Source organism: Mus musculus, chromosome 5, assembly GCF_000001635.26.
Source record: "Mus musculus strain C57BL/6J chromosome 5, GRCm38.p6 C57BL/6J".
Taxonomy (NCBI): Eukaryota; Metazoa; Chordata; class Mammalia; order Rodentia; family Muridae; genus Mus; species Mus musculus.
The window spans coordinates 107,810,443-107,835,072 of record NC_000071.6 but is presented as its reverse complement, the minus strand read 5'-3'; the positions used below and the strand labels follow the sequence as shown (position 1 = coordinate 107,835,072).

General features: G+C 39.7%; 2 protein-coding genes across 18 annotated transcripts in view; one reads left to right on the top strand and one right to left on the bottom strand.

Moving 5' to 3' along the window:
• Evi5 (ecotropic viral integration site 5) overlaps nt 1–24,630 on the top strand; it is a 130,313-nt gene that overhangs the window by 40,035 nt on the left and 65,648 nt on the right. For 16 of the 17 annotated variants that reach the window (NM_007964.2, XM_030254128.1, XM_006534780.4 and 13 more), the window contains 9 exons: nt 13,179–13,368; nt 14,417–14,641; nt 15,395–15,469; nt 16,059–16,184; nt 18,156–18,299; nt 19,182–19,271; nt 19,365–19,462; nt 21,467–21,527; nt 22,662–22,715. In NM_007964.2, the coding sequence (NP_031990.2) occupies nt 13,179–13,368; nt 14,417–14,641; nt 15,395–15,469; nt 16,059–16,184; nt 18,156–18,299; nt 19,182–19,271; nt 19,365–19,462; nt 21,467–21,527; nt 22,662–22,715 (1,063 nt within the window). Of the gene's footprint in view, nt 1–13,178; nt 13,369–14,416; nt 14,642–15,394; nt 15,470–16,058; nt 16,185–18,155; nt 18,300–19,181; nt 19,272–19,364; nt 19,463–21,466; nt 21,528–22,661; nt 22,716–23,670; nt 24,305–24,630 lie in introns of those variants that run through there. The other variant, XM_006534787.3, reaches the window with a different exon arrangement.
• Nucleotides 3,296–4,911, bottom strand: Ube2d2b (ubiquitin-conjugating enzyme E2D 2B). Its single transcript, NM_001276397.1, has one exon. The coding sequence runs from the start codon at nt 4,586–4,588 to the stop codon at nt 4,145–4,147; it is 444 nt and encodes a 147-aa protein (NP_001263326.1). The 5' UTR covers nt 4,589–4,911; the 3' UTR covers nt 3,296–4,144.

Here is a 24,630-nt window from a genome sequence, read left to right as displayed (position 1 = left end):
TGAACACATTAATAGAAGACACCATGAGTGAGACATGACCCCTGTCAAATTTGAACCTTAGTGTTTTGCTTTTGTACTTCCCAACTTCCAGAGCTGAGAACAGCAAATGCCTGTTGTTTATAAATTACTTAATAGTTATTTTGTTATAGAAGACCCAGATATGTGTCAGTCTTTACTTTGCTAACCATTTATTTGACAAATTATTTTCTTTCTCCCAGTGTGTTCCATAGTGTGTTTAAATGTAATGTTATTAGAGACCTTGGAGCCTTACGCTGGAAACACTATTCTCTTTGTGATAAGACACTGCCTTTAAGTGCCAGAATAGTTCTCCATATGGCTTTCTAATACAGCGTTTTTCTGCCTTGGTTCTTATAAATTATCTTAGCAATTTGCAAATTACCAGTTGGCATAGTTGTTGTTGTATCTTATTCTGATACCCATGGGAAAACAGTGAGCTACAGCTGATATTCCAAGTGTTTAATGTCATCTCCTCACAGTTGCCAAATTTCTGTATTATTTACTTTTTTCTTCTCTGAACTTTTGACTTGTGTTTCCAGCCGCTGTTGATACAGCCTACAGGGATGTCTTCCAAGTCCATCACAGCACAGATACTAATGCCTGACAACTGTTCCTTCTGTTGATGCTGTTGAGTTTCATATGTGTGTACCTCCTTCTCTCCCAGCTCTCTCTCTTACTCCCTTCTCCCAGACAGTTTCTCATCTACTAAGGTTTCTTGCATAAGGATGCATGTGAGCTTGTGTACTTGAGTGAACATGGACAACTAACCACTGAAGAAAGAGACTCTCCTCATTAACTGTCAAGGCTCCTCAAGGAGGAGTGGTCTCATAAGCCCCTCTTACCTGTGATAGGATGTTGACAGGGTGACCACAGCTGCTGCAGCATTATTTCCAAAAATGTGTTTCCCATCAACCCCCTCTCTCCATCTTCCTGCTTTCATAGTCTTTCTCTTCTGTGATGTTCCCTGGGCCTCAGGAGCATCTCTGAGAGTCCTGTTTAGGCCAAACACTAAATAGTTTGTTACCTGTAACACCTGAACAGTTGTAATGTTTTTGCATTACATGCTCTTTCCCTCTCTGTCTCTCTTTCATACACACACCTGAACATATATAATGTTTCCACATCAGAGAGAGGGAGTAGGGGGCGTGGGGGGTGGGTGGAGAGAAAGAAACTGAGGGCAGCAGTATTCTCTTGGGCAGACTGGTTGCTGGAGGCAGGTGTGGTGAAGGATGGGACTGTGAAGCCAGAGCTTTTTTGTACTTTTCAATTACACTGTTACAGAGAGGGTTTTGTTTTTGTTTTTAATGTTTGTTGCATGCAGGCTTCCATACATACACAAAGTAAATGATCTCTGCTCTCAAAAGAAACCTAAGTCAAAGCTCAGAAGAACCCAATAAAACAAAAATGGCTACTCTTGCATATGTCCCATGAAGCCTTGGAAGGTGGGTATCTTGGTTCTGTTCAGTTCTCAGAGCCAAAGATACAAAGCTTATCTGTTAGAGATAACACTTAAACTGACCCCCCCCCCCAATTTTGTAATATTCCCTGATTCTCCACTCCTTACAGGATGGTAAACTCAACTGGTGAAGAGAATAATTAAGTTTTAGAGGAACTTCTCAGTGGCCAGATTTTTATCAGTGGTGCTACACCCCATTTTCCCAGTTGCCAGGCTCAAGTCTGGAAGTTGTTGACCTTCAGGCAGTATGCCTTCTACCACTACTGCTTTTGTTGAAATCCCATGGCCATCAGCCATCTGTTTTGGGCCCTAAATTATTAACTACATTTAACAGTAAGAAATGAGAATACTTGATTCTATCTATATTTTTATAAAGTCTACATATTAAGACAATTGTAAATGCTTTTTTCTGCATGCCTTATCTAAATATAATCCCGTGTCACTTAATGAGAGGATAGGTCTAGAAGAGGCACTGTGTTGGTTTCACTATGTGAGGATGAGTGTTTATATAAACTTGCCTGTTGCTTCTCAGCTGTGAACCTGTATATCATGTTATTATTGGATAAAATAATGTAATTAGTTGTAAGACAGTGGTATTTGTGTGTCTAAACAGAAAAGGCACACAGAAAAATGCAGTATCAAAGTTAACAACGGTTGGTATGCTTGTGGGTGGCATTTACCATGGATTTTGCAGGCCCTGAGCTGGTGAGTGATTGGAAGGCTTGGTATGCTGCATTGCTGTACATTACAGTGAGTGTGAAGGCCCAGGACATGATACTGCCGGAAGCCTTGTATATATTATGCACATTCCGTGCAGTGGTGAGAAGGCTCTGGGCACTGCACTTCCATAGGCCTTATGCACACTTTATAGTTGTTATATGATTTAGGGTTTTTTTTTGTTTGTTTGTTTTGTTTTTGAAACAAAGTTTATGTATCCTGGACCAGCCTAGTGCTCACTATATTGACCAAGCTGGCCTTGAACTTGTGCTTTTTCTGCCTCTGCCTCCCATGTGTTACAATTACCAATGCCTGCCACAGTGTCTGGCTATGCTGTATTAGAGCTAGCTTTTCTTAATTTTTTTTTTTTTTTTTTTACTTTTTGAGGGGAGAGGTTATTGAAATAGTCTTATTACATAGTTCAAGCTGGCCTTGAACTTGTGATCTTCCTGCATGTGCATGTGTGTGTGACAGTGTAAAGTTTCATCTGCCTATATACTGAATATCAGTATGGCTGAAGAATGGCTTGGTTTTTATAATTATATTAGGAAAAGAATGCTGCTTCTGACAAATACAGTTGACATTTCAAATAATGCTTTATTAGGGTATGGATGGTGTAAGACTTGAAAAGGCTGCATACACAGCACAATTTAAAATTGTGTGGCTATCCTTTAAGAAGTGTGCGAAGTAGTTCTGTGGGCATTTTACTGTGTGATTGTGCTCTTTGTGAGTTTGGTACTCTTTACTCACTGACGTAATGCTTGTTTTTCTTTACTCACTGACGTAATGCTTCTTTTGGTTATGTATGTTCCTAGGAGCATCAGGAGGTTTTGATAAAATAAATGCAGCTTAGTTTTATTAACAAAGCAAGTTTCTTAAGTTTTATTCCTGGGAGGTTGGATATTCTTTCATGAAAATGCCTTTAAGCTTATGTTTCTATCTTATTTAATAAAATTACTCTTAAAGTATCTTTTTAGCTATAAACTGGAATTGTTTTCTAATTTGAAAATGTGACCAATCTAAAGAAAGCATGACAAGGCTGAGGGAAACCCACTAGTTTCCACTACACAAGTCACTAAAGTAAAAGAGCCTGTTCACACAAAATGTATGTAAATGGCTGGGATAATTGGTTTATTACACACATGAATCATTCTTGAATGTACAAGCTCCAGAAGAGCAATAGGGTCTTCATACACAAGTTTTTTTCATCAAATTAAACTTTTACCCTTACATCAAAATGGATTAAGCAGTTAATATAATAAAAAGAGCTATTAGTGATGAGTCAACTAAGAAACCACAAATAAACCAAAGAATATGGAGAGAAAGTGTGAAAGAAGGAAGGTTGAGTCATCGAGGTATAAAAGATTTTGGGAACAAAGCCAGTCACACTTTATGGGCCCATAGCGCCAATCTATTTTTGTTGACCAGTTAGACTTTAAAATACAAAATGTAGGTTTTGGCTTAATCTGGGTGACTTTAATGTCCATTTAAGTTCTAGGTCTTTTGGAATAAAATGAGTACAGAAACGTTCATGTTCTTCACCTAGCTTTTTATAAATTAAAAAAATTTAAATTTAAATGGCTTCCACTTAAAAGCAATCTCATTGTCTCTTATAGATTGGGGGACCTTTACCCCTTCTGAGCAGTATTGTGTACCCACCACCCTCACACCTTGTGGTTATCCAGATTTAAGTCAATAAGGAAAACTTTTAATCTCACATCCAGGTTATGCCTGGAGAACGCTCGTCTGCTAGGAGACAGTGTTGGTACAGTATTTCTGGTGCGTGCAACATGCAGCGGTACTGTATCAGGTGAAGACGGTGCACCAGGGAGGATGAGGCAGGTACAGCGTGGGCGTGGGTTCATGGGAAACAGTCCGGTGGGAATCAAAAGAACTTCTCTTTCAGAGTTCCCCTAGCTTTTATTTGTAGAGGATATCCAGTATTCTCTTTAGTCACATCGCATATTTCTGAGTCCATTCCCGAGCTGTTCTGTTGTACTTGTCTCTATCTGTTTTGTAGATCTGAGCAATCTCAGGCACTAAGGGATCATCTGGATTGGGGTCACACAACAGAGAACTGATGGACAAAAGTACTTTGGAAATAGTTAGTGCTGGAGACCACTGTGACCGAAGAATATCAAGACAAATACTGCCGTTACTGTTAACATTTGGATGATAAATTCTTGTTGTAAATTCAACCTTAGGTGGTTTGAAGGGGTACTCTGTTGGGAAATCAATTGTCAAGAAAAATGCTCCGCCCTGATAGGGACTATCATTTGGCCCCATGATTGTAGCTTGCCAGTGAAACATATCTTCCCCGACAGGACCTGCTGAACACTGTGCTGGGGGATCCTGGGCCAGGTCGTTCAGTTCCTTGTGGATTCTCTTCAGAGCCATGGTGGAAGGCTGTCTTGGTAGGCCCCAGGTGGAAGGAGGCAGGCACCGAGGGCCTGGGGCTGCCTTGCTGGTTTTGGATCAGCCGCAGAAGAGGAGGCAGGCAGTTCTGGCCTGGCCCTGGCAGAATGCGCTGAGGGCCGAGGCCCACTCAGCTTCCGGGCCAGCCACCGTGGGCACTGTATCTGTCTTCACATCGGTTGTCGCATCACCCTGTAGCCGCCTTTTTTGTGCTGCCGCAGTAGCTGACTCTTCTTCTGAGACCTTAGCCTCTGCGGATCCCTCCGCCGGACCCTCTGCCCAGGGCTCGTGCCAGTAGCGGTATCACAGACCGACGCAGCTTGCGCAGCTCGGGAGGGTGACAGTTGGTCAGGGATGATGGGATTGGCAGCGTAGTAGGCTCTTTTGTTTGTTTGTTTGTAACATGACCATCATCACGAACTCATAATAGGTTGTGCTATGATGTCTTGAGGGCAGCTGTCACTAGGTTACCAAATCTTAGCTTTGGCTCACTTTGAACAAACCTCTGACGACTGCAGTTCACTGGGAAGAGACTTGATGTGTCAAGTATTCCACAATGTTTCAAATCTCAGACAAAAGGAAGTTTTTTTTTTTTTTTTTTTTTTTGGAGACAGGGTTTCTCTGTATAGCCTGGCTGTCCTGGAGTTCACTTTGTAGACCAGGCTGGCCTCGAACTCAGAAATCCGCCTGCCTCTGCCTCCAGAGTGCTGGGATTAAAGGCGTGCGCCACCACCCGGCCCTATTTTTTAATTTTTTAAGAGAATTTTAATTTTTGTAATTAGAACTTCTGAGATGAGCATTCTAAAATTTTCTAGAATATACAAGACACTTGAGAAAGCAGCTATATATCTCTTCTTTTTACAAAGGTTGCTGAAAATAACCTTTCACTAAGTAATTCATATTTTTAAACACATTTTGGAAAGCTTACAGAAATAAAAGGGAGCTCTCCATATTCATTTCTAGTCCTAATTTTACACTCTCTTTTTTACTTTAGGAAACAAGTAAAAAAGGAAAAACAAAGCAGAACAAATAATAGCAAAACTAAAAAGCACAAGAAACACAAATATAAAAATAAACCCCATACTAACACAAAATTGAATCACATAATACACAAGCAAATGACCAATAACATTAAAATAAAAAAGGCCCAAACAAAGCAGTAAGAGATCCCCCCTAAAAAAAACCCAAAAAACCTACAACACTGTAAAACCACAATTGTTAGTTTTGTATTGACCATCTGCTGGGCGGCCTGGGCCCTACCCTCAAGTGTGGTTTATATACCCAGTTAGGTTCCAGTAGAGATGGCTTCTAGGTTAGGGGTAGACCTCCTGTCCCCTCACCCCTCTCAGGAGTGGGAGCCCATCTGACCAGGACTGGTAAGGGCTCTGTGTTTAATGCCACAGTGTCTGAGTTTTTATGTGCATCAGTCCTGCTGTGTCTAAAAGGCCTTGTTTCCCTGGTGTCGTCCATCCCCTGTGGCTCTTACAGTCTTTCTGCTGCCACCTCTGCACAGCTCTCTGATTTCTGAGTGGAGGGGTTTAAGTAAGACATCCCACTTAGGACTGAGTGTTCCATTACCTCTCAGTCTCGGCACATTATCCGGCTGTAGGTCTTTGTGTTAGTTCCCATCTGCTGTAAGGGGAAGCCTCTCTAATAATGGCTGAGACACTGATCTGTGTGTATAGCAGAATGTTGTTAGGAGTCTTTTTTGTTGCTATGTTACTTTAGCAGGACAATAGTGTTTGGTTTTCTCCTAGGCCCATGGCCTATCTAATCTCAGGTTCTTGGCTACCTGAGCAGTGTCAAGCATGGGTTCCATCATGTGGAGTGGGTCTTCAATCCAATCCTAAAGTGGCTGGTTACCCACAGTATTGGTACTACTATTATACTAGCATTCTATGCAGGCAGGTCACTATTTGTGAGAATACATCAACTAGATGTAACTCATTCATCTTATGATTCAAATTATGGAAGTTTGATTTGATGGTGTAAGTTGTCTAGTTGGGGCTCACCATTTAGATTTCTTTTGCATATGTATATATTTTAAGTAGCTCCTACAGGAATAGGTTTCCATATGACCTTGCAAATGGCCCTTGGTGTTAGGTGTCCCTTTTCAGTATTCCCTCCCTGGTTCCACTCATCTCTTTCCTTTTTAATCCTTTTGTTCCAGTTCCCCCAGCCCCAGTCCCCACTGTCTCTGGTTTTGTGCAGGGCACTAGATATAGAATGTTTGCTTTCTTCTATATTATATACAGCCATCTGGTTTGACCAGCACCATTTGTTGGAGATGCTGTCTTTTCTTCTGTATGCAAGAATTGGGTATCCATAGGTGTGTGGACTTATATTTGGGTCTTCAACTTGATTCCATTGTTCATTGTGTATGTTTTTATCACTATTAGTATATTACAACTAGAACTCTGGAATGGTGATACCTTCACCAGTCCTTTTTTTATTCAGGATCTCTCTCTCTCTCTCTCTCTCTCTCTCTCTCTCTGTTTCCCTGTGAAGGTCAAAATTTTTTTTTCAATTTCTGTAAAGAATTATGTTGCAATTTCGATGGGGATTGCATTGAATCTGTAGATTTGCATTTGGTAGGATGGCCATCTTCACTATATTAATCCTACCGATGAATGAATGTTGGCGATCTCACCATCGCTTGATCACTTGATAATCTTTTCAATTTCTTTCTTTAATGTTTTAAAGTTTTTATTTTACAAGGCTTCACTTGCTTGGTTAGAGTTACTGCATGGTAATTTGTTTACGTATTAATTTTTTGAGGCTGTTTTAAAAGGTACTGTTTTCTTGATTTCTTGCTCAGTCTGTTATTTGTATACGGAAAAGCTTCTGAGTTTTGTGTGTTGATTTTGTATCCTGATACTTTTCTGAAAGTGATTTTCAGCTATAGAAGTTTCCTGGTGGAGTTTTTGTTTTGCTTTTTTTTGTTTTCTTCAAGACAGGGTTGTTTTGTGTAGCTTTGGCTGTCCTAGAACTAGCCCTGTAGACCAGGCTAGCCTTGGTGTGAGACACCAGCACTCAGTTCTTGGTGGAGTTTTTAGGCTCATTTATATATAAATTCATATCATCTGCAAATAAAGATACTTTGATTTCCTCCCTCCCTCCCTCCCTCCCTCCCTCTCTCCCTTCCTTCCTGTTTGTATCCCCTTAACCAATCTCCTTCAGTTGTCTAAGTGCTCTAGCTAAGACATATATTCATATATTGTATTTTCTAAATAGGTATGGGGCGAGTGGGCAGTCTTGTCTTGCTCCTGATCTGAGTAGAAGTGAATGTTTTGAGTTTCTCTTTGTTTAGGCTGACATTGGCTGTGGGCTTGGGCTTGCTGTAATCATCTGTGTTATGTGAAGCGTGTCCCTTGCATCCCTAGACTCCAGGACTTCCATCATGAAAGGGCACTGCATTTTTCTCAGAGGCCTTTTTGCATCTGATGAGATGATCATGTGGTTTGGTCTTTCAGTCTGTTTATATGATGGCTTATATTTATCCATTTACATGGAATGAACCATCCCTGCATCTCTGGGATGAAACCTACTTGTATCTTAGTTAACTGTAGCCTGGTAAAAAGAATTGGGCAATATTCCTTCTGTTTCTATTTGTGCAATGATTTGAGTAGTATTGGGATTAACTCTTCTTTGAAAGTCTGGTAGAATTCTGTACTAAAATTATCTGGTCCTGGGCTTTTATTGGTTGGGAGACTTTTAATGACTGCTTCTATTTCATTAGGGGTTATAGGTCTGTTTAAATTGCTTTTCTGATCTTGATTTAACTATGGTAGGTAGTATGTATCTAGAAAATTATTCATTCCTTTTAAATTTTATAATTTGGTGGAGTTCAAGTTCTTGAAGTAGTCTTTAAATCCTCTGTATTTCCCCAGTGTCTGTTAAGTCCTTTTTTGTCTCTTATTTTGTTAATTTGAATATTCTCTTTTTCACCTTTTAGTTAATTTGGCTAAGGGTTTATCTTACTGATTTTTGTCACAGAACCAGGTCTTCCCTTCATTTAGTCTTTATATTTATTTGTTTCTGATTGGATAACTTCTGCCCTGAGTTTGCATATTGCTTGCTGGGGACTGTTCTTGGTGTTAGTGCTCCTCTTTGTTGTGAAACTAAGTGGTAACATGAGATCTCTCCAGTTTGTTTCAGGCGGGAACTTAGTGCCGTGAACTTGCCTCCTCTTAGCACTGCCTTGATTTCATCCCATAGTTTTGTGTATGCTGTGTTTTCATTTTCATCCAATTCTAGAAAAGTGTTTAATTTCCTTTTCCATTTCTGTCTTGACCCATTCTTCTCAGTAGTGTGTTATTCAGTTGGTGTCCAACTTTAATTGGCAGTGTTCTAATAGGATGCAGGATATTATTTCAGTTTTCTTTTATCTATTGAGATTTGGTTTGTATCCAATTCTCTGTTCAGTTTTGGAGACCATTCTGTGTGCTGCTGAGAAGAAAGTATAGTCTTTGGTGTTTGGGGTGAACTGTTCAGTAAATATCTGTTAGGGTTATGATATTGATCTCTGTTTCTCTCCTTAGTTTTTATCTGGATGACCTATTGACAAAAGTTGGGTATTGAAATTGTTTTTAGTGTGTCAGGGTCAATATGTGATTTTTCCTGTAGAAGTTTTCCTTTTATGAACTTGGGTGGTTTTGTGGTTGGTGCATACACGTTTAGAATTACACAATCCTAGTGGGTTTTTCCTTTTAGTATGTGATGTTCTTCCCTATCTCCTTTGATTAATTTTGTTTTGAAGTCTTATTTTGTCAGATGTTGAAATGGCTCTACCTGCTTACTTCTTGTATTTATTTCCTTGGAGTATCTTTTTCTATCCTTTTTCCCTGAAGAAATGTATATCCATGATGGTAAGGTGTATTTCGTGGATGCAGCAGAAGAATGGACTTTGTTTTCTAATTCATTCTTTTAGTCTGTGTCTTTTTATTGGGTGAAGTTGAGGCCGTTAATCCTGAGACTTATCACAAACAATGTTCCTTTTATTTTGTTGATGTTTTCTTCCCTCTTTTGATTCACTTGTTTTGGATGATGTATTCCGTGTGTTTTCTTCAGATTAAAGTTTTCCCTATGGCACCTTCTATAGAGCCGATACTGTTTAAATTTGGTTACTATTATGGATTATTTCTCTTTGTCCATGTATTGTGGTTGATAGTTTTGCTAGATATAGTAATCTGGTCTGGCGTCTGTGGTCTCTTAGTGCTTGTAGAATATCCATGTAGGCCTGTCTGGTTTTAGAGAAGTCAGGCGTTCTGATAGGTCTGCTTTTATATGTTACTCGGCCTTTTTCCCTTGTAACTTTTACTATTCTGACTTTGTACTTGTACATTTAGTATTTTGATTATCATGTGTTGTTGGGAACTTCTTGTCTGGTCCTTCCTACTGTCCTGTCTATATGGTTCTTGGTGATAGGGACCCCCTTCTTTAGGTTAGGGAAATTTTCCTTATGATTTTGTTGAAAATATTTTTGTGCCTTTGATTTGGTGGTGGTGGTCATGGTTCTCCTTCTCCTCTCTCTGTTCTTTTTCTTCCTATAAGTTATAGATTTTCATAATGTCCCATATTTCCTGGATGTTTTATGCCTGGATATTTTTAGATTCAATGTTTTCTTTGACTGAGGTATTCTATTTCTTCTGCCTTGTCTTCAAGGCTTTGATGAAGCTTTCTCTGAAGTTTTTATTGGGTTTTCTATTTGGGTTTTCTTTATGGTTCTCTTTGCACCTTCAGGTCTTAAACTGTTCTACTCATTTCCTTCTACTGTTTGTGTTTTCACAGACTTCTTTAAGAAATTTTTTTCATACTCATTTTAGGGTCCTTAACTGTATTCGTAATTGCTATTTTGAAATCCTTATCTCGTAGCTATGTTGCCTTTCTTATGGCTTACTATAGTAGGGTAGGGTTCCTGGGTTCAGGTGGAGGCATATTGCCTAGAGTAGTAATCATTGTGGTTTTTGCACTGGTGTGTAGGCATTGGGGCTTAACGTGATTGAGGTGCCTGTAGATGCTGATTTCTGGTCTGGTCTGGTCTTTGTTGAGTGAGAGTTTCATCCCTTGGTATCTGTTACCCTCTCTGGATCATAGGAAAGTGTGGCTGTGGGTTGCCTGGAAGGGAGTGCTTCTTAGGTTGGTGGATGGCAGAGAGAAATAGAGGTAAGCTAGGAGAACAGCTGAGAGCAGCTTCAAGAAAGATCCGAAGGGAGTTTCTCCACACTGAAAGGTAGGGGCAGAGTCCTCAGGCTGTTTAAGGTGTAGTTGGAAGAGAGTATCCTACAAGTTGGTTTCAGTAAGGCAAATAATAAAGACACATAAGAATGAAAGTTTAGGGAGTCCCTGCCAGCCATGGTCACTGGGGTTGGAGGGGAGCAGGTAGGAAGTGCTTTTAGAAGAGAGGCAGAGTCCTCAGGAAGTTCAGCAACAGTCCCTAGGGCGTGGGCTGGGGGGTGGGGGCGGCCTTTGGGGCTGGGCCTGGGGAGAAGAGGGACCTGCAAGCTTAATGCTGGAGGATAGGAAGTAGAGTGAAAATTGCATACTTGTCCAGGTTTGCAGTGTCCACTGGACGCACTCAAGGTAGTATTGTTGGTTGACCCAAAGGAATGGGTATTGACTAGGAGGCAGGATTTAGTGGCCCCCAGAAAGGGGGAAAGCTGGGTCTGCTGTAGTGTTTGGCATCCCCAGGGAATGGAGGTGGACTACAGGTTCATTTCATAATCTGACACCAGTTTCTGAAAGCCATGTTAGCTCCATGCTGGCTAGCTTGGGTGAGTGGAGACTTTAGAGTTAGTGTGGTTTAAATTGTGCTTCTGTGTTGTCTGAAGACATTGGACCGTCTTTATGTGATTATTGCCTACTTCGTTAACATTTCAAATGTTATCCCCTTTCCTCATTTCCCCTCTGAAAACCCCCCTATTCCACCCCCAGTCCCCACTCCCTACTCCCTAACCCACCCACTCCTGCTTCCCTGTCCTGGCATTCCCCTACACTGGGTTATCGATCTTTCACAGGACCAAGGGCCTCTCTTCTTATTGATGTGGCTGGAGCCATGAGTCCCTCCATGTTTACTCTTTGGTTGGTGGTTTATTCCCTAGGAGCTCTGGGTGTATTGGTTAGTTCATATTGTTGTTCCTCCTATGGGGCTGTAAACCTCCTTTCAGCTGCGTAGGAGATTTTTTTTATGTAAGTACACTGTAGCTGTCTTCAGACACACCAGAAGAGGGCGGCAGACCTCATTATGGGTGGTTGTGAGCCACCATGTGGTTGCTGGGATTTGAACTCAGACCTTCGGTAGAGCAGTCGGCGCTCTTAACCACTGAGCCATCTCACCAGCCCACGTAGATTTCTATACTTATTGCTACTGACTAGGAATTTGAGCCTGGTTTTGCCAGATCTTTATGTATAATGTATAGTTATACACACACGCACACACACACACACACACACGTTGTTTAGATATATAGGCTATACATGTGTGTGGAAAAGGAAAAAAGAGAAGGGATTTGGTTAATCATTACTTTTTAGATCTAGTACATAGTAAATATGGGATTTATGGATTACTGTGTATGTTAAGTATATATTAATATTGTTTCCCCCATGGAGCCACTCCCACCCTGACCTCCCTAACTTGAATGTAAAACATCTAAAAATTACACCTACTTATTTATTTATTTTTTTGGGGGCAGGTGTGGAGGTCAGAGGACAACTTGTGGGAGTTGCTTCTCTCCTCCTACCGTGTGAACCCCAGGGATTGCACTCTGGTTATCAGCAAGGGCCTTTACCTGTTGAGTCATTTTATTGATCCTTGAATTGTTTTTGAAATTGTTCAGGTTGGTTTTAAAACTCTTGGGATTAAGTGAATAAGTGAATTTCCTAATAGGTGAGTCTGTGCTGAGATTCTAAGACTATTGGTGTGCACCACTGTGCTGGGCTCCCTTCCTTGTTGTAGCTCTCTTGTGTGTGGTGTTGTGGCACACATGTGGAGGTCAGGGAGAAAGATCCCAGGGGAGTCAGTTCTCTTCTTCTGTTATGTGGGCACTGGGGACTGAGCTGAGGTTGTCAGATTTGGCAGCAAGCACTTTACCTTTTGAGCCTTCTCATTGACCTCTTTGTGGCAATGAATATGAATTATAATGGGGCTAATTGTATTAAATGCTTAAAATACATCTTACTGGCTCAGGTTTTGTTTTTTTGTTTGTTTGTTTGGTTTTTTCAAGACAGGGTTTCCTGGCTGTTCTGGAATGGTTCAGTTTTTTAACTGCTATGCATAGTGAAAAAGTGCAAGAGTTGCTGATTTCAACCAAACAAAAATTGTTAAAACTGTAACTTAGAGCTGGCATGATGGTGCTTACTTTTAAGCTATTCTGGAGGCAGAGGCATGTGGATCTTTGTGAGTTTGAGGCCAGCCTGGTCTACAGAGTGAGTTCCAGGACAGCCAGGGCTACAACTAGAATCCCTGTCTCAGCAACAACAAAAGCTAATAATTGTCGTGAAGTTTTTAAATGCTGTCCTTACTTTATCTAGTATCATGTGAGATGGTATCTTAAACACCTTTAATTCTGTTTAGATTAATAGAGACAGACAGTAAGTCTTTAAGATCAGTGAATGGGTCAAGAAGAAACAGTGGTTCCTCTCTTGTATCAAGTTCATCAGCCTCCAGCAACCTCAGCCACCTGGAGGAAGACTCTTGGATTCTCTGGGGAAGAATTGTGAATGAATGGGATGATGTACGCAAGAAGAAAGAAAAGCAAGTGAAGGTATTTACATTGTTTACGGAAGTTCTTTCTCTTATCCCAGAGGGTAAGAGGCATTAGGAGAAATGGAAGGATTCTCCTAGTAACCTGTGTGCTGTGTAAGGAACAGGTTGCCTTTATATGTCTTCATTGTCCATGCTTGATAGAAAGAAGTCTAGGTTGTAGAGATTCACAGTTGAAAAAAAATATTTTTAGAAGTTAAATTCTCCCATTTTGTAAATTCAGAAATGAAATGGAGACATACTGTGTTAGCATTTTGCCTTTTTCCTTCAGCAGCCCTTTATTTTTTATTTTTTTTCTTTTCTTTTTTTTTTTTTCCATTTTTTATTAGGTATTTCGCTCATTTACATTTGCAATGCTATACCAAAAGTCCCCCATAGCCGCCCACCCCCTCTCCCCTACCCACCCACTCCCCTTTTATGGCCCTGGCGTTCCCCTGTACTGGGGCATATAAAGTTTGCGTGTCCAATGGGCCTCTCTTTCCAGTGATGGCCGACTAGGCCATCTTTTGATGCATATGCAGCTAGAGTCAAGAGCTCCGGGGTACTGGTTAGTTCATAATGTTGTTCCACCTATAGGGTTGCAGATCCCTTTAGCTTCTTTGGTACTTTCTCTAGCTCCTTCATTGGGGGCCATGTGATCCATCCAATAGCCGACTGTGAGCATCCACTTCTATGTTTGCTAGGCCCAGGCATACTCTGACAAGAGACAGCTATATCAGGGTCCTTTCAGCATAATCTTGCTAGTGTATTCAGCAGCCCTTTAAATGTGATGGTGCAGTAGTGTGATGTGTGTAGCTCTGGACTGTCAGGGCCGTCACGCCTTGAAAGGCTATGTTTTCAGAGAGACAACAATTTATCATGGCTTTGTAGTCCCTGATCAGAACTTACCCAAGGTCAAGTTGTAACCCTTTTTAAAAATTTTCATTGTTACTAAAATTTTTTTTAAATTATAAAATTCATAAAGTTTTCCATTTCAATATTCCCCCCCTAAAACTCTTGGATCACAAGGTATGAGACATTTAAAAGTTTTGTTTTCTTTTTGTTTTTAGGAGCTTGTTCGTAAAGGGATACCCCATCACTTCAGAGCAATAGTGTGGCAACTTTTATGTAATGCACAGAGTATGACAATTAAGGACCAGTATTCAGAACTCCTGAAAATGACTTCACCTTGTGAAAAACTGATACGAAGGGACATTGCTAGAACTTATCCAGAACACAACTTTTTTAAGGAAAAAGATAGCCTTGGACAGGAGGTTTTATTTAATGTAATGAAGGTGAGCTCTATTTACTAATTTAAAAAAAATGAAATGAATTTGTAAGAGGTTGAAATTACATATTTCCATAATGAAGCGTGAATTCCCATCATGATAATCGGGTACTTGGGCAATAATTTAGTTTTAGTTCCCTTTCTGCTTTAATTCTGACGCTTCATCAACATGTAGTTTGGAGAACTTACTAGAAAATTTGTCACATTATTTACCATTGGTTGACAAAAAATAACTTACTCTGACTGAGCATTGCAGGTTCTTTATGAGGATAGATAGTTCACACTGTAACGAGATCATGACATATGAAACGGTCCTAGCTGTTAAGTGTGCTCGGCTCTTTAAAAGTGTGCTGTTGCTTCTTCAATGTTGCCTCCCCACAGTTTCTTTTCCTCGCATCCACCTGTGAAACATTAGTTCCTTAGTTTGAATTTTGTTGTTTTACCTGACTGAACGCACTGTTTATCTCTATCATAAAAATCTGACTTTTAAGCTCTGTGACCTTTCTGAGTACAAATTGCTTTATTTTCTTTGTCCTTAGGAGCTGCCACTTTCTTATTGGGAAATTGTCAAAAGGGATTTTATGTAATAAACCATTTGCTTTTTAAATATTTATAGAATAACATCTGCAACAAGTAAGCAAGAGCTTTTTAATAAATAAATGGACTTTTAATTTAGCTGTCTCACCAATTTTAGGTTTTTGGAGAAGGAAGATAGAATATACACGTTGAAGTATTTTGAACGTCATGCTTTTCTCTTTAGGCATACTCCTTAGTGGACCGTGAGGTTGGTTACTGTCAGGGCAGTGCTTTCATCGTTGGATTGTTGCTGATGCAGGTGAGTTAATGCACGTAAGTAGTAACTGTCTAAGCTTTTCACGTCAAACGGAGAATTTAAAAACCATCTTTAGGGCTGGTGAGATGGCTCAGTGGGTAAGAGCACCCGACTGCTCTTCCAAAGGTCTGGAGTTCAAATCCCAGCAACCACATGGTGGCTCAAAACCATCCGTAACGAGATCTGACTCCCTCTTCTGGAGTGTCTGAAGGCAGCTACAGTGTACTTACATATAATAAATAAATAAATCTTTAAAAAAAAAAAAACCATCTTCAGTTTCACTGAGCTACGTTTCACAGATTTGTGTTACCTCCTTAAACACAACACACATAGTGACTTAGTTTTGCACTTTGAACATATAGTAATACTGCTCTGTTGCTACCAAAAGAAATTTCAGCTCCTGCTCTCCTGCCTCCTTCCTCTTCCCTTCACCCACTTCCATCCGTGGTTGATTTCTGGCATCTGGACACCAGTACCACGTGTGCTCAGAGGAAAAAAGAAACTGTTATTGAATGATACTTTGTTTAAATATGATTTTGTTTTATTTCTATGTCATGAGATTTTGATCTGTGTTGTTATTTTTTTTAAATAGATGCCAGAAGAAGAGGCTTTTTGTGTATTTGTTAAATTAATGCAAGACTACAGACTTCGTGAACTATTTAAGCCAAGTATGGCGGAATTGGGCCTTTGTATGTACCAGTTTGAATGTATGATACAGGTAAATGTCCACTCCACCTTTTGTACTCCCTCTTGGAAACATCATTTTAACAAACCTTATGTTGAAAACATTGAACTAAGTGTTGGAGAGATCCTCAGAGGTTAAAAGCAACCCTGATGCTCTTGTAGAGAGCCTGCTTCACCTTACAACTGTTCGTAAGTCCTTGTTCTAGAGGCTCAGATGCCTTGTTCTGGTCTGTATGGGCACGGGCACACACAGTGCACATAGGTAAATGTAGGCAAGATACTTAAACACACTTTAAAAAGGGGCAAAGTAACAGTTGGGAAAAAAGGTGTTTTAATACCATGATGACTTGCTGGTCAGTTTAACACAATTAGACCTACTTCTAAAGAGGAGCTGTTGTTGACAAGCTAGTTATGGTCTCTGGCTTTCTTACTCAGACTTTAAGCATTAGTGTCACCTGTGCCATAACTGGCCTGTATGCTGTTGCTTCTGTTCTGTGTGCCTGCCATCCCTGCTGGGTGGTCGGAGTCTCCTGGAGAAGGCCAGTTCACTCCTCGTGGACACTGTCTGTCGGTTACATCCCTTCCCTCCATTCCCCTTCCATCTCATTTTCCCCCCCATCTGTTGATTTTTTGCGTGTTTTATAATTTTATGTAACTAGCTTAAGATTCAAATGGTGTAGAAGTCACAATAAAGGTGAAAAGGATTGGAATCAAAATCAAGTGGACCTTTTAAATTTTTTGTTTTTTTTAAGACAGGGTCTTACTATTAAGCCTTGGCTTGCCTAGAACTTATGTAGACCAGACTGGCCTTAAACTCACATGGATCTGCCTGCTTTTACCTCCTGAGTGCTGGACTTAAACACCACACCTGGTGAAAAACACTTTTGAATTTTTTTTCCTTTCTGGATTTGATTTGGGCCAGCATTTCTGTTGATACAAGAGGCAGGTTTCTTCTTTTTCTTTTTTTTTGGGGGGGGGGTATTTTCTTTATTTACATTTCAAATGTTATCCCCTTTCCCAGTTTCCCCCCTCCTAGAAACTCCCATCCCATCTCCCTCCCCCTGTTTCTATGAGGGTGTTCCTCCACCCACCCACCCACCCACCCACTCCTGCTTCCTAGCCAAGAGGCAGGTTTCTTAAGACAGGGGACAGGGTTTTTTTGTATAGCCCAGGTTGTCATGGAACTCCCCGTGTAGACCAGACTGTCCTTGAATTGAGAGAGAGAGAGAGAGAGAGAGAGAGACAGACAGACAGACAGACAGACACACACACACACACACACACACACACACACACACCCTTCTGCTTGTGCCTCTGGAGTACTGGGATTAAAGGTGTGTGCAGCCACCACCTAGCTAAGAGTCACCTTTCTCTGGAATTATAAAATCCTGTGTGTTGTATAAAGAATGAGATATGAAAGTGTCCTTACATTTTTTAAAAAATTCAGAATACATCTTGAGGTATTTTCTTCCTTCTGAAATAGTAATTTTGTTTGTTGATACAAACCTTAAACTCTTGGTGCTGAGTGTTAAGATATCATTGAAGGTCTTGCTATTTTTCTTTACTCTGTAGGAGGTAAAGATGAATGACTGATGGTATATATAGTACTCGAAAGTTCAGCATAGCTTTTCTTTTCTTTAAACATTTTATAGAACGATTAAAATTAATTAAAACGAATAGAAGATATCAGACAACTGCAATTACCAAGAAGACGAAGAGGAATAAACATTTTATGACTGTTGTTCAACACACTGTTTATAGCCGGATGGATATTTGACTATGGTTTAGTTTTCCTTGTCAGTGAATCAGTGTAAAGATACAGCTGAAGTTCGGTTTCCTGTCATTTCTTTGCCCTTCCTAGATTGTAGCTGTTAACTTAGTGTCAGTGTTTATACTTGAGGTTTTCTGTAATTCTAGATGTAATTTGATGTAGGCTTACCTGGGGATAATCTAGCTTGAAACACTCAATTTTATTGTGTTTTAACTATTTTTTTCTCTTTTCTAGGAGTATCTTCCGGAACTCTTTGTACATTTTCAATCTCAGAGTTTTCATACGTCAATGTATGCATCATCCTGGTTCCTGACAATCTTTCTTACAACTTTCCCACTACCAATTGCGACAAGGATATTTGACATCTTTATGTCTGAGGTAAGCTCACGTGAACAGACTAGGAGTCATGGTTTAATTGCAGCAGAGTAAAGGAGTCATGGTTTAATTGGAGCAGGACAGTGTAGGATGAGTGTAGGGAGAGAGAGAGCCTTTGTGTTTCCACTGTACTCTTTCCACAGGTATCTCATTTAAGCCTCCTCACAGCCTTACTGGGTAGGTTCTGATACTATCCCCGTCTGTTAGATGATGGATGAGGAAGCTGAGACTTACAGGACAATTGAGTGGCCTGACTGGAGACATTACCAGCACTTGGGGCTGTATCCAGGATTCAGATATATACAGTTGAGTTTTGGACCTGCTCTCTAAAGTCATCCGTTTTTATCACCTTTGAATGATAGAGAGAGTAAATGAAAAGTAAATTCCCCCTCTCTGTAAATACTGTTGTGCAGTGCATCTGTTTCCCAAATAGTAAGACAAGTAATTCCTGTAGGAACGCTGCTTCTGTCCTGGGAAGGCTCTCCCATTGTCAGTGACACAGTGGTGATCCTCGTATTCTGTTGTCTGAGTGTAATGTTGTTCTTGGAAGGATCAGTTTATATGACTTATCTAATACAGTTTGGGATGGACTTGGCAGACAACAGTTTAGTCAGTGCTGTGGTTTCCATATAAAATCTCTTCCACTTGTTTTCTTGGAACACAGCCCTGCCCATTTTTGCATGTGTAGTGTCCACTGCAGGGCTCCGTGGTAGAGATGGATAGTTGGAAGGGTGGACATCAAGTGTAAAATGCTTGCTCTCTGACTCTTACAGAATATGTGTGTCAGTTTAGATCCTTAAATGTTTACTTTGGTATTATTTTGAATGGTTAATTTTTTGTTGATGGAAGAGTACACATTTAGCTTTATCTAATTTGTTTCATCAGGGTTTGGAAATAGTGTTTCGAGTAGGATTAGCGCTTCTTCAGATGAATCAGGCAGAATTAATGCAACTTGACATGGAAGGGATGTTACAGGTAAGTCACTCATGATTCCTTAAATGCGTCTAGATTTGTCATTAATGAGTTATATACAGTAACAATTCTGCTTTTTCATTTATTATTTCTTAGCACTTTCAGAAGGTCATTCCACATCAGTTTGATGGTGGCCCAGAAAAATTAATCCAGTCAGCTTACCAAGTCAAATACAACTCAAAAAAAATGAAAAAGTAAGTAATTTGTATGATCTTGCAGTTGTGGAACTTACTGAAGCATGTAGGCACTTCAGTGGACATAGGAAACAGTTTAGTGAAAAGCACCATATTTTTCTTCCTTAACCTATAAAATTTTTAATTTTACTAGGTAGTATTAGCTTCTGTACAACACAGGTAATATTAGACTGTCATTCGCTTTTAGTAGTGATACACAAGATCACTGTAAATTACTTTTAAAGTGCCTTCTTGCTTCCCATTCTGACGAGAGTTAGGAGTATTCATGCATATGTGGGCAAGTGTGCTGTTGTCTTTAGTATTTACTGTTATTACTCTTGGTACTGGGGAGTGAACAGAGGGACCTAGCATGCTAAATACATGTTTCACCACCAGGTTGTACACCAAGCCTACCATGCTGTTTATTTACAAACATATTGAGTGGTTCTAGGCACTGACATGCTGTCCTCTCAGTTCTGCCTCAGTGTTCGTTCCACGCAGGCAGCACAACCAGCAGCAAGGATGAGATTTTCAGATTCTCATCTTATTTCTAAAACGTTCAAGATAATCAATCTCAGTTCCCGGATTACATTTTTTTCTCTATCATTTTTAAGGTCAGTATATTAATTAAGGATTATATCTGTTACTTCTCTAGCTCCCAGTACTTACTGAAATAACTCTTAGCCTAATGGCATAGTTAGAATTCCTGTCCCTGGAGCGGCTATGGTAAAAAGTGTTTCTAAGCTGCAGTAGCAAGACCTTTGTTGTTCTTTTGAGACAGTGTCTCACTTTGTAGGTCAGGCTGGCCTTGAACTCTGGCAGTCTTCCTAACTTCACTTATACTAGGATTAAAAGTATGTGCCACCATGTTTGGCTTCCTCCCTTTTTCTAAATAAAGTGTTTTGTTCCTTTTCAGTACTTACTCAGAGGACAGGATATTCCCATCTCCTCCAGGTCCTTGCTCTATTCATATTGCTTCTGGATTTTATCCTTAACTTCTGTTTAGCATTTTAATTGCTTTTATTTATTCTGTGTGCTGGCACCCACAGACAGGCCGTCAGGCTTCATGGCGTCCTTGCCCACAGTCATCTCACAAGCCCTTTCTTTGTCTTACTTGTGATACGGCCTTATTGTGTGGCCCAGAATAATCTGCAGTTCACTATTTTCCTGCCTGTACCTCCTTGGTGCTGGAATCACAGGTGTTTGCCACCACACCTGGCCTCTTTAAGCTCTCTTTATTTTATTTTTTTGTGCTAAGAAGGTAATTTTGCATTGACACTTAAAAGTGCCAAAACAAAACCAGCATAGCATTCTATTTTGCTTTTTATAAAACTTAATTCTAAAGGAATAGTTTATAGTCATTAGCTTAGCTCATATTTTAAGTACCTTTTTTTTTAACCAGGAAGATATTCAGATATATAGAAAAATAGATTAGATTGATAAATATCCATATTTTGTATCTAGCTTTAACAGTTATTAATACTTTGCCATATTTATTTTCCTTCTTAGAAATTATAAAGCAAAAGTACAGAAACCATGATGCCTTATTCTCTGCTACGTCAGTATTTGTGGTATAAAACAGTTGCTTGCTTCCCTTACTATGTGACTTTCACTTCTTAACCGTGATGGTGTGTGTCCAGTGCATGCATCAGGTGTTGTTGCCATGAACTGTATCACACGTGTGGACTACATCTACATTTTCCTGTCCTGACCTCTTTCCCACTCCACCCAGTCTAGCTCTGCTATTTGTTTCTCATGTAAATTGTTTCCAGTTATGCCTCGAGGAGAAGTAAAGAGATGTGTTTTATGTTATTATGTTCTTTGTTGTTGTTGGCCTTTTAGTACAGGGCTTCTGTGTGTAGCCCTGGCTGTTCTGGAATTTGCTCTGTAGGCAAGGCTGGCCTCAGAATCAGAGATATGCCTGCCTCTGCCTCTCATGCCTGGCTAACATGTCCTTTTAAATTAAGCAATTTAATAACTACTTTTGAATGAAAATATGCCTTTAATTTTCTCTCTTCTTTTTAGACTTGAAAAAGAATACACTACAATAAAAACTAAAGAAATGGAAGAACAAGGTGAAATTAAAGTAAGCATTACAGGGCTTTTCAAATAGCTAAGATAAATTTTTTTTTAGCCAGAAATTTGGCAGTAAAGAAATTTGGCCGGGTGTGGTGGCGCACACCTTTAATCCCAGCACTGGGGAGGCAGAGGCAGGTGGATTTCTGAGTTCGAGGCCAGCCTGGTCTACAAAGTGAGTTCCAGGACAGCCAGGGCTATACAGAGAAACCCTGTCTCAAAAAACCAAAAAAAAAAAAAATGTGTGACTGAAGTTGCTCTCCGTCTTGTGTGAGAAGAAATAGCTCTTTCCCTGCCTTGACCTGCTCCTCCACAGAAGAAAACATAGCTGTGGAAACTGCATTCTTCTGAAACATTTGTAAAACTTGCTGAGAAAGTGTTTGCTGTGTTGTGCAGTTGAGAGCAGAGTGATTTGAGGTTGGTGGTACAGAACAAAGGCTGAGCTAGTTGGGCCTATTGTAGCATGGCAGCATTCCTTGGCCAGTATAAATTTATAGACTTTAAGGCTTTTTATGCTGTGGTATTTGTAATATGAATGGAAATTGGTATAGTTTAAGCAACAATTTGACATTTTCCCTATGAACATTTGTATTTAAAGTTTTGAATACCAGTTATGTTGTTAGTATCTGTAGGAGACAAGAGATGTTAGAATAAGAATATTATAAGCTAGAATGGAGATAAGGCTCAGCGGATAAGGGCACTGGCTGCTTTTCTAGAGGACCAGGGCTCAAACCCCTGCACCCACATGGTGCTCTTAACTGTCTGTATCTCCATTTCCCAGGGGATCCAGCACATTCTTTAGAAGTCCTTGGATACTATACACATGTGGTGCACAAATATACATTCAGTCAAAACTCATACCCAGAAAATTAAAATAAATCTAAAGAGAAAAAGTATAAGCCATTATAAATGGAGGAAACCAAGGCTGCATATTTATTACGTTTTATGTGTAGAGTTGCGTCTCAGTGAGAATGACCACTCTGATTGTTTCCTTTGCCCTGCCTTCTTACTCGTTGTGTGATAATAAACAGTTCCTTACAGCCATTCCTTATAAAAGGTGCCACACTCTCAACACCACTACTTAGGGATCTGCTGTTTTCTCTCTCAAGAGTCCTTGTAAACAAACTTTCTTTTTCCTTGGCAGAGGCTACGCACAGAAAATAGGCTTTTAAAACAGCGCATTGAAACATTAGAAAAAGTAAGTAAACGCCTATTGCAAGTCTTCTGAGTGATTATTGTTTATAACAAATCTTTACAGACGTCGTGCTGACCTTAGCTTCCCTAGCTTACATGCTCTCTAGTTATTAGCAGTGAACAGCCACGGTAATGCTTAACTGAAGTTTTTGTTAGAGTAATGTACCGATATCCTTTACTTTCTTCTCATGGGACCTCTAGAAAATGTGACTTAGTTGGGAGTAAGTACATTCAGACAGGATGTTTTAAAGATGAATTCCAAACATGCCCTGTCTTTTTGCCACATGTTGAACATGGCAGTGGTTCCTTAAGGCATGTAACAAACAGCTTTATATTTAGTCAAAGTGACTGGTTCGTTTTCATGTTGATTTTCAACACCAGATAGGTTTATAACTCTGTGGTTGTTAGAAGTGACTTGATATCCTCTCACTAGCTTTTCCTTCCGGTTCCACGTAAGATAATCAGAAAGCAAGAAAGTTTTCATATTTTTCTTACTCTGATTTTGATAGAGTGTCTTTTGTAGTGGTGTTTTAAAGAATGAATTGGTTAATGTAATTTAAGAGTCTTCTTGCAGTAGGCATGTTGCATGCACAGAGTCCTGATTCAATCCCAGCACTGTATAATGTGGACGTGGAGATGCACGTTCATAATCCTAGCACTTGGGCTGTGGAGGGCCAGAAGTTCAAAGTCATCCTTAGCTACATGCTGAGTTTCAGGTCAGTCTGGAATCAGATTGTGTCTCAAAAGCAAAAACAGCAACACAAGAATCTCCCTTAATTGAAAACAGCCAAATTCAGAAGCTTTTTTTAAAGCTAAAGGTTCAGAGTAAATTGGTGTGAATCTGGCACTCAGGATACCACCATGTTTATTTAAAATCTCTCTGAAAATTCTTAGCTAAATATCCAAAAGAGAAATAACTAGAAAGGGGGATAGTTCCCAATATTTGTCTTTTATTCTAGAAGCCTTCATGATTTTCTACTAAGTAGTCTTGCAGAAGAACAGGATATCCATTACAGGTTTGTTGATGGTTTAATGGTTTCATACTTTATACCAAGTCAAATATAGTTCTTCTTATAAGATTGTTTCAAAGCAGCTTGGAAGGCAATTTTACTTTTTGATGATTGCACATATATATTGAGTTTATTAATTGTATTTCCCTGCACTCACTAAACACCCAGCTTGCAGTAAAATACACAGCTTTAAGTGTCTGTCACCATTAGAGTTTGATATTTTCATAGAGAAAGCATTACTTCATCAGACCTTGGATTCTAAGAGGATAGTTTGGGTTTTGTGTCTAGAAAGGTGAGTAGCTGTTTTCCACTGGCATCTGGCCTCAGGTTTTGACTTTACCTTTAGAATTCTATAAGTATTTCGGTCTCACTTGAAATCCTGAACCAAAAAATGTTCATTCTGGATTATTTAGAGTTTAAGTTTCTGAATTTCTGTTGTCAGCTCTCCTTCCCTGTTTCTCTGATGCTGATGTTACACTCAGTTGCTTCCATGTTTGTGAATGGAATTTTTCTGACCCATATCTCTTTGTCCCTTTCATGGAAGTGGTTTGATGATATGATTTGCCTAAAGGCTGGAGAGATGACTCAGTGGTTAAGAGCACTGACTACTCTTCCAAAGGTTCTGAGTTCAATTCCCAGCAACCACATGGTGTCTCACAACCATCTGTAAAGGGATCCGATGCCATCTTCTGGTGTGTCTGGAAACAACTACAGTGTACTCATATGATTTGGCCTAAAAAATAAAGATTTAAAAGTATATTTTCAAGAAGAAATACTTGTTTGTCTTAAGTATTGAAACATTTGTCTCTTTTAGAGACATGATTATATGGAATTGGTTTCTATTCTGATATTTCTTTGAGATTTAAAAATAAAAACACATTTATTAAAAATAAAATTTAATCTAAATTT